The 10690-nt window shown below is 35.6% G+C and overlaps 1 protein-coding gene across 1 annotated transcript; it reads right to left on the reverse strand.

Moving 5' to 3' along the window:
• LOC123309428 (glycogen phosphorylase) lies at positions 1-9106 on the reverse strand. The gene is made up of 6 exons (XM_044892549.1): positions 8784-9106; positions 4911-5149; positions 4564-4853; positions 3634-4264; positions 2171-3146; positions 1-343 (listed from the first exon to the last, which is right to left on the reverse strand). The coding sequence occupies exons 1-6, from the start codon at positions 9024-9026 to the stop codon at positions 188-190; spliced, it is 2535 nt and encodes an 844-aa protein (XP_044748484.1). The 5' UTR covers positions 9027-9106; the 3' UTR covers positions 1-187.
• Positions 9107-10690: the final 1584 nt, after the last annotated feature.

The following is a 10690-nucleotide window of genomic DNA, read 5'->3' on the forward strand; positions in this document are numbered from 1 at the left end:
TAATAAAAAATACTTTATAATATTACATATGGCACTAACAAACAACTGAGCATTGTTGAATTAATCCAAAAAATATTTGTCAAGAAACAAATGTATAAATATATCATTCTAAAGATTTAGAAATACTACATCTGATTCAATACTTAGACGAAAATATGTGGGAAGTTGTTCAAATTATCACAATTGCTCAATCTCTTGGTGGTTCGTGGGGAGCTGGCAGTTTTTCGTAGCTTGGTTCAACACCCCAGATATCTTTTCCATATTCAATAATAGTCCTATCACTGGAGAATTTGCCAGCGGATCCAATGTTGTTAATGCACATTTCAGCCCATTTGGATTGATTCTGAAAAAATTAAGGAAATTAGTATAGTATACAAATTTCTATAATTGAATATGACAACGCACAACGTATTCTTAAATAATTCTGTAATGAATTTTAAAAATTTCCAGTTTCAGACATTTATTCGATAATAGCGAAAGCTGCTAGAATATATTTTGATTCATTATGAAAAATATTCCAAGAATATTCAATTCCATATACACACATTAAAACGAGTAAGTACAAGGTACAGGATGGTTTACAAGGAATTATATACTGGGTGAGTCTTTGATTCGTACAAATATTTCAGCAGTAGATTCTTGAGGTCAAAAGAATCACTTTTTTCATTCACCATTGTAACGTGGTTTCCTCGGATAAACTTGTCTCGAGCGCCAGCTATTCTTTTCACTAGGAAGAATAGCAAACCTACCAGAGTAGCTGCTAGTAGGAGACAGAGTTCGCTGTTAACTAGGGTGGTAGCGATAACGAAGTAGTCAAAATTAAATTATGTACCAGTTTGTTCACACCTTCGGAAAATGATTCTATAAACAACGGAAATATGTGTAGGTATGAAATATGAGCGAATCGATCAGCAAACATACATTCTGGAAATTCGATCCGATCACGAGCACTTTATAAAGTTTATACCGGGTACAGTGAAAAATCAAAGGTTGTTCAATAAAATGCGCCAACCAGAATTGACGAAATGGATACCAAGGATGACCTCGCTAAGTGAAATGACTTGCTATACGGTATCGAGATGTAATCATTTATATTTCTCCAAAAATAAAAGAAACAACAACCAGGGCGGATCTACTCGAGACTTTTATTCACTACCCCAAGGGCTTACGCTCCATGACTGATAGCGAAGAAAAGGTCTATTTTGAGCGCAACTACGGGATTTCACTGACGACGAGCGGTATCCATTATTCTCTACCCCAAGGGCTTACGCTCCATGACTGATAGAAAAAAAGAGATTTCTATTTCAACACTTATGACGCGGGAACGCGAACAGGGGGTTGACGGGACTTCCTCTTCACTACCCCAAGGGCTAACGCTCCATGACTGATAGCGAAGAAAAAGTCAGACACGCGAAACAGGGTAAAATACGGTAAAAGATAGCTAAACAGAAAGCGATACAGTACAGCAGTGTCAAAGAAATAACCGGTATAGGTCTAATAAAGAAACTGAACGGTATAGACGGGGACCTACCTCCTTTACTTCAAAGCACTCGCGGAAAACGAAAATAAAAATTAATTTCAAAAAAAACGTCTCGAACTAAAAATTTGTTAAACGGCTCGTCGCAAACACAGGTACTCAAAGGTTATTCACTATGAAGAATCGAAGAGAAAGGAAAGTCTGCTTTTATAGGCAAATCCCCCAAGTTATTTAATTTCAAATCATTGTATAATAATACATGAACTTCTTCGTTAAAATGTGATTTGTCAAATTTGAATTAGAATATTTCGAAAAATGCTGATCTTTTGTATAAAATTTGCAGGGTTTTATAAAAAACTTTAATCGATTTATCTCTAGTAGTCTATGACGAAAAGCCGCACAGCAGGAAAGATTGGTTTTGGAAATAATCAAACGAAAATTCTGCAAAAAGCATCGACCTATTTGGCCGAAAATTCTCAAAAATCTCTACTATTCCTCTCAATTCAATTCATCAGAAATGAAATTCTGATTTAGCCTGCGAAAAATGAATTCAAATAATCGATCCATTTACCACCCAGGCCTTTTCTCTGAGCATATCTATAGTTTGCCCAATAAACTTAATTGAGGTGAAAGTGAGAAATACAACGAGATGTCATTTTATTTGTGAGTCTAGGAAAGAAACAAACACCTCACCTGATAAACCTCACTGACTTCCTCCTGTTTCTTTATATAAGCCTCATAATCAGCCAATAGGTAAAACCTATCCCATTTCAGCAAAATATCTGTGAGGTCCTGGAACTCATTGGGATTTTCCGGGCTGAAGAAGCCATTCCTGATCTGATCGACCACCTGTTTCAGTTCAGGATTGTTGGAGTAATAGTCGTTGGCATTGTATCCTTTCCTCTTCAATGCCTCCACCTCATCCACGGTCATACCGAAGATAAAAATGTTATCCATCCCCATCTCTTCAGCCATTTCGACATTAGCGCCATCTAGTGTACCGATCGTCAAAGCTCCGTTGAGCTGGAACTTCATGTTTCCTGTTCCGGAGGCTTCCGTTCCAGCGGTAGAAATTTGTTCGCTCAAATCTGCGGCAGGGATGATTTTTTCCGCTAAAGTTACCCTGTAGTTCTCCAGGAAGATAACTTTCAGTTTGTCCCCTACGATGGGATCGTTATTGACCACTTTGCCAACAGCCAAGATGAGTTTGATTATCTTCTTGGCAGTGTGATATCCTGGAGCTGCCTTACCTCCGATCATAATAGTTCTTGGCGTTATTTTCGCCTTTGGGTTCTTTTTTATCCTATTGTAAAGAGTTATGATGTGCAGACAGTTCAACAGTTGTCTTTTGTACTCATGGATTCTTTTCACATGAATATCGAACATCGAAGCCGGGTTTATTTTGACCTTATACTCACTCTCCAGATATTTAGCTAATCTGAGTTTATTTTCTTGTTTGACTTTCATGACGGCACGTTGGAAATTGGAGTCTTTTGCCAATTTTCTAATCTTTTGCAATTCTTCCAAATGGACGATCCAATCTTCACCTATTTTCTCTGATATGACGTCGCTGAGACCAGGGTTACATAACAGCAGCCACCTCCTTGGTGTGATACCGTTCGTTTTGTTCTGGAACTTTTCAGGAGTCAATTCATAGAAATTTTTGAACCTGAAATTAGAATTTCCATATAAAATTTTCACAGTTTGATGGGTGTGTTTTCAGTATTATTTGAAAATTGTTCCAAAAGAAACATTCAACATTAATTTGTACAACATTCTTAGTTCTTAGAAACGCAAACGACAAGAACGTGCCTGAAACTAAGAAAGTTATCAAAAGAGGGGAAAACCAAGCAAAGGTAAGAGAATTAACATTTGATTTCTTATAAATGAATATTTGGTGAACAAGAATCGGCTACTTTTAAATGGGTCATAACATTTTTTAACTTCCTCAACTTCTGTGTAGTAGTACATATCTACCAGTGCTTCTTGACACTCCGATGTCAACAATGTCAACGTCTAACCTTCCGGCCTATTTCAGGCTATGCTCTATAAACTTTTGGCTTGTATCCTCCGAAGCTATGACCTATGATCAAGTGAATCATCGCAAAATTCCATAATATTTCTAAATTACCGACTCAATTAAATTAAATACTCACAAATCCTTCTTGATGATTTCAGAGTGTATGGCGGCAACACCGTTGACTGCATGTGAACCAACAATTGATAAATGGGCCATGTTAACCCTCTTTTCACCATCTTCCTCGATCAGCGACATAGCCCTCATCTTATCCCAGTCCCCAGGCCATTTTTTCTCTACATCCTGCAGGTGCAAGAAGTTGATATGGTATATAATCTCTAAGTGTCGTGGCAGAATAGACTGTAACATAGATACTGGCCATCTTTCCAACGCTTCTGGTAGAACAGTGTGGTTGGTGTACGCACAAGTTCGTACTGTTATGTCCCAGGCCTTTTCCCAAGGAAGACCTTCTATGTCCACCAAGATCCTCATGAGCTCTGGAATGGCCAAAGAGGGATGCGTGTCGTTTAGCTGTATGCCAACCTTATCAGGTAGAAATTCGAAATTGGTTCTCACGCTTTCTCTAGAACCGAACCTTGCAGCTTTGTATCTACGAATTATGTCTTGGAGGGTGGCAGCTACCATAAAATATTCCTGTTTGAGACGCAATTCTTTGCCTTCGAAGAAGTTATCGTTGGGGTATAATACTCTCGAGATATTTTCGGCCAAGTTACGATCCAGAACTGCCTGGATATAATCACCGTCATTGACTGCAAAGAAGAAAAAAATGAATGAAATTTACTTATGTTGGTTTTATGGCAGACCGCTGTAAGAATTGCGTGGTTACTTCAAGTTTTATAGCCTTCGGGTCCAGCTTAACGTCACTTGAAATTCGACCCACGCAAGAGTTGAAACTTTCAGATGATCTAGATCTCTAATTGCATCTTAAACTGACTGGGTAACTGTCTCTACCCTCTACCGAAGAACTTGATAGATAGATAGATACACATTGAAATATAATCTAAGACCTAGATCCTCTGATAAGCTATTTAAACATATTTAAACTTACAGAATTTCAGATTGAAATCAATGGGTGATTTAGCACTCCACAACCTCAGGGTGTTGACCACGTTGTTCTTGTAGCCAGGGATTGGATTGTCATACGGTAAGGCGAAGACTATTTGAGTATTCACCCATTTTCTACCCTTAGGTGAATCAATGACATTTCCAAAGAAATTGACGGGAATCATATATTCTGGGCGAGCTTTTTCCCACGGATTGCCAAATCTGAGCCAATCGTCAGGTTCTTCTTTCTGTTCGCCATCCACGATTTTCTGCGCGAAGATACCATACTCATATCTAGATCCATGACGAGAATAATTAATAAATAAAAATCTCTCAGAGTATTCAATTCACCTTATACCATAGCCATAGGCAGCCATGCCCAGTGTTGCCATCGAATCTAGAAAACAGGCTGCCAATCTACCCAGACCGCCATTTCCAAGGCCGGCATCTTCTTCAATGTCCTCCAGTTCTTCAATGTCCAAACCGAGTTGATAGAGAGCTTCGTCTACTGGACTCTGGATCCCAACATTGATCATGGTGTTCGACAGAGATCTGCCCATGTAAAACTCCAAGGATAAATAATAGACCCTCTACAATAAAGAAAAATAGTATAAATAAACTTTAGGTGGATGAGGAATCGATGTACTCATTGTATTGAATATGTTTCAGAATTTAACACCCTGTACATATACAGGGTGAGTCTTTGACTCGTACAAATGTCAACAGTGGATTCTTGAGGTCAAAAGAAACACTTTATTCCCCGCTTTATTCCTACAACATTTCAATTTAATTTAGTTGAATCAATGAAGTATACTATTATTTTGCAAAATGGTCAAATATTCTTACTTTTAGGAGTTACATTCCTTGAATTTCTGGTATTTTTATGGTATGTAACGGCCATATTTAAGAAACTGGAAGAGGTGGGTGGAATTTTTGTTCGGAGAAGATTAATCACTTCGATGAAAACTAAATTTTAAAAATCATTCCATTCGATGAAAATGCGAAATATTTCGAAGTTTCCAGAACAATTTCAGAGATTCGGAAAAATAAAAGAATTATTCGTTGAATTAAAATTTATATTATTTCTCAAAATTCAAAGAGGGGAGAATGTTCTAATTATCTATTAATTCCAGTGAAATTTATGTTTGGTAATAATCAGATGTTGTCCGGAACAGAACAGTGAAATACAAAATGGATACGATTTCTAAAAATAAAACACAATAAATACAACTCTTAACATTCAGAAGCCTGAGATTTGGCGATGATTCGAAAAAGAAAGAGACGCCAAATAGCACAAAATGCTTATATTGCCAAGTTTATTTCTTTCGCGAAATTCTGAACAATTATGCGTATATTTCTAGTTAAATCATCCGACAATCTCGTCTTATTCTGTAGGTTTCGATATTTATTTTTATGGAAAACATTCCTGAGGAAATCCAGCAGGAAAATGTGTTACGTGTTACCCTATTTGTATGATTTTCACCATTCTTGACCGATAAATCAACAAACAAATACAACTTATCCACTTCAATAAAGCATATTAAGATGAATAAAAATCAAAAACTTAAGTTTTTAAAAGTTCAGTTTTTCTTAAGCGTCTTACCCTCGGTCTTACCAATGTGAATTCAACATTCAACAACCCTCAGCTTATCTATCGTTCAGGGGAGTATTTAAAGAAAATAATATGCTGACTGTTTTTGGTATTTATATATTTGAGTGTTTGGTATTTTTCTTCAAGAAAAAGTATATTTTTTCAGTTCACACTAGGAAGAGCAAATATCCCGAGGAATATCCTTTAAGATCACAAAATTTACATTATCCTATACATAAATTGTCTCTGTCAGAAAGTCATCCGTCTTATATTTGTATCAAATTGTATAATAATCTACCTAATAGAATCAAACTTTTGAATAATTTCAAGAGTTTCAAAAAAAATTTCAGGGAATATTTGGTTGCTATGGAACCATATCCTTTGAATGATTATTTGAGGTGATTTGAAATTTTGTTTTTGACACTGTTCATTTTATGTGGGAGTTCCTTTGTACATACTATGGAATAAAGGATGTTATTTATCTATCTATTCATATCGAGCACCATATAAATAAATATTCATTACTGCCCAATTCTATAATGACTTTTATACAGGGTCAGTCTTTGACTAGTACAAATATTTCAACAGTAGATTCTTGTATCAAAAGAAACACTTTTTTCCTATACCACTTTTACCAATTCGGCCCTGATAAAAAGTTATAGCCATTTTAAATTTTCATAATTAGCAGTGTCACACCTGGAAAAACAAAATTACCTTCAGAATAACTAGCTAAGGCCCGTATTAACAGTCAGACTCAAGTATTGAGAATGTCTTGGGTAGCGTCTTGAGACATCAGACTAATTAATAAATTTGACTTGGGACTCTGTCAAGATGACGTCCCAATCGGCGATCTCACTTGAGTAGACTCAAGTACTCGAATGATCTTAAGATAGGTTTTGGGAACGTCAAATTTTGAGTATGGTCGAACCCTGACTCAAGATGATCTCGAAATGAAAGTTGGGTTGGTTTGCTTTGTGAACTGACAGTAATTTAATTGTCTTTTGTTCTTCCAAAACTCGTGTCTCAAGTATATCTCAAGACCATTACTCAAACTCAAGATATTTCATAAGTTGAATTTCAAGTTTCCTTTCTTGAGATAGTATCAAACTGATAATGACTTGATATGTGTTTATTAATAAGCCGTCATCTTGAGATGCTATCACTATCTTGAGAAAGTATCAACTGAGGTAAGTCTTGAGACTCGTTTTGAGATCTGACTATTAATACGGGCCTAGATCTGTGACACTAAACATATGTGGATCTTTTAAACAGAATTGAATTCAGCCAAAGTACCCGATTTTTCAAATTTCACAAATAATTTTTAATATTTGATCAAATTACTCGAAAACGGCGCATTGTACGAGAAAATATAAAGAATACTTTAACAAAACCTAAGAACATTCATTAGATAGCGCCAAACTTAGTTTCAAGAGTAGGGGTCTTTGAATTTTTGGTATTTTCATGGTACGCAATGGTCCTAATGAGAAAACTGGAAGGAGTGGGTATGATATCTTGTGTTCGAAAAAGATTCGTCAAATAAATGAAAAACTATATTCCGCAATTCATTTCATTCGATGAAACCGTTTGTGAGATCGAACTAAAAATAAATTTTGTGTTTCAACAGTCTGTATCTTTTAAAACGAAGTGCTTCTTTTGATCTTAAGAATAAAAATATAATAATTAAAATATTTGTACGAGTCAAAGACTCACCCTGCACAGGTACACCTGAGGGTACACCATGGGTACTTGACCCACCCATAGAATGTTTCGTTGAATATATTGGCATTTTGATGTGAAAAATTCAGTGTAATGACCGGTGCTAAAATTGTGTAAAAGGTACCGCAGTGTAGTGGTCGTTTTCAAGCCTCCTAATTCGGATAAATTTGTAATTCTGCATTCAATATTCATAGGATTATATGAAAGTTTTCCATATAGAGATCTCTTTCAAGCGGTGGTCAAATTTCTACTATCGGCGAATTTATTAGGCATGCTATACTGTATCAAAAATGATAAGGCAATAATACATATATATGTACAAATATTGGGGTTCAATGGACCGTTACCGTGGTCGTTCCAGATAGTCTAATCGGACTACGCCACTGGATTGAAGGCACATTGTTTAGTTTTCATCAGTATGACTTCTTTGACCGTCAAATCTCATTTAAAATGAAGATTTTCATCTGAATCTGTATCACTACATTTAAAATTGAATTTTTGTGAATAAATTAAGTTAATTTATCAATTAAACAACAAGAAATGAGTGCAGAACGAATAGGGTCAAATATAAAAAAATACTGAATGAATATCGTAGATTTTGAAATGGTATTGTATAAACTGATGTACAGGGAAGGTGTCCCAAATTCTTTTTATCAAGACAAAGGCTATAAGTGACCATTTCTTCGCCAACAAATATCATACAGAGTTTCGTAAACATTTGATATGAGAACTGGGCAAACACAATAATTGTTTATATTTGAGTGAATAAGTCCCTCGAAGTCAAGACCAATTTTTGGTTTTATTTCGAAGAAGTTCATCCAAATTGAGATGAATAAACATTTGTTGAGATAACGAAAGGACTACCTAATTTTAACATTGGAAAGGAGTAGGTAAAATACGTGAATTGGGTGTTTTACCTTTGGGTCTTTCTCGTAATAATATTGTTGTGTTCTTATCCATCGTGACACGAGATGATCCCTCACGGTGTGGGCAAGGGCAAAATAATAATCACGAGGGGTGGCAACATTTCTGTCCTTAACCAGGGTGTAGTGCAGGTGCCTATTGAATGTTTTTTTTATAGCAGCAACATCTTCAACTTCGGCGATACCACGTACACTAATCTGCTTTCTTTTCTCGAAATCGCTCTGAGGTGTAGACATTTTCTTTTCGACTCAACACTTATGATATCACAGATTTTTTCGAAATTAGGTATCTGACCATTGACAATACACAGTAAGAACTGTGTAGACTTAAAATACCGGATAGTTATTTTAGAGGTCACCTTCCCAACATTCAATTTATAAGCGGTACGCATGCCTTGCTTTGGTGCATGAGCAACGTGTGATAGTGACGCGAGCGTCGCGCCGGAATGGGCTAAGGGTATCTCACCTCCTGAAAAAAACTTTTAAGTGAGTAGGCACTTATGTCCTTTCTTTTGAAAAATATGTATGTATGTTGATGTTGATGATAGACTTGGAAGTATTGATAATCTAGAAAGTATTGATCAAATTCTGCAAAATCCTTGTCTCTGTTGATTTAAAATATAACTCATCGTCTACTAATCACTTTATCCTGGTTCTATATGACAGATCCTCCAACAAATCACGTCAGCATTACCGTCGATTAGGTCAAACTAGTCTTTGAAATATGTATATAATTTTTAGTCAATATACTTGTTTGTTAATTGTAGAGATGTTTATTATTCTACGTCCGTATATACATACAAGATGAATCGGTAAGGTAGAGAAAAATTTTTGGAGATGATGATACACCAAAAATGTCTGATGAACTAATCGAAGAAGCATAAGCAAATAACGCTTATGTAAAAATAACTGGTTTTTCTTACTCACCTTCTGAAATGGGTAACATACCTAATATTCAACTTCTGGGTAATATTTGAGGATGTCAATAACCGTTATTTGCATATGCTTATTCGGTTTTTCAGATTCACCAAGTTTTCAAGGGGTGATAATTCCTGTTTCCTGTTTATTTAGAAGACACGTAGCTCAATAGTATATTTCGCAGATTGTTTTGGAAAAGGAACTTTTAATACATCATCTAAAAATCAACCGATCTACAGTATTTTAAATGCAAAAATACCGGTAGATTCGGGTGACTTGGGACAGTACTGTAACTTGGGACAATTACACTTCTTGCAGATTTCTTTGTTTCTTACCATTTATGAGTGAGGGAACTATAAGATTGTGCAGCGCCTTTTCGGTTAGTTTAACAATTAATTCCTGTTGAGTTTGTCGTGACCAGTGCGTTTGAATTGACGGGAAAAATTAACGAATTCAGGAGAGTAAAAGCGCGTTTTTTATGGTCCTTATACTTTCTAGTACCTGTACATGCGTTTCACTATTTGCATGTGTAATTTTTTTTCTGGATACGTGGGATATTAGATATGTCATGAAACAAGGTTGTTTAAAAATTAAACGGCAACACGGATCCCATTCATTTATCTTATTGTTTCATAGGGTGTTCATTTACGTTATTTCCACAAAGATATCACCAAAGCAATCAAAATTCCCTTTTTCGTTTAGTTTTTTACATTTGAGTTTTAATATATTTACTTTGGCTGAAATAGAGGTTTATCATTTGATTTCCTTACCGAATATTTCAATTATAAAGACTCAAATTATAATTTTTTAAAACTATACACCGTCCCAAATCACCTATTCCATTTGAGAGTTGAGAAATCAATGGATTTTAACTTGTGTCTCAAGCCTCCCAAATCGGTGGGTGACTTGGGACAAGTATATTTTATTTTTTTTTAATTTATATCCGAATTCTGAAGCATTGTATCTATCCTAATCAATAGTCT

The sequence above is a fragment of the Coccinella septempunctata genome, chromosome 3 (genome assembly GCF_907165205.1).
Source record: "Coccinella septempunctata chromosome 3, icCocSept1.1, whole genome shotgun sequence".
Classification (NCBI taxonomy): domain Eukaryota; kingdom Metazoa; phylum Arthropoda; class Insecta; order Coleoptera; family Coccinellidae; genus Coccinella; species Coccinella septempunctata.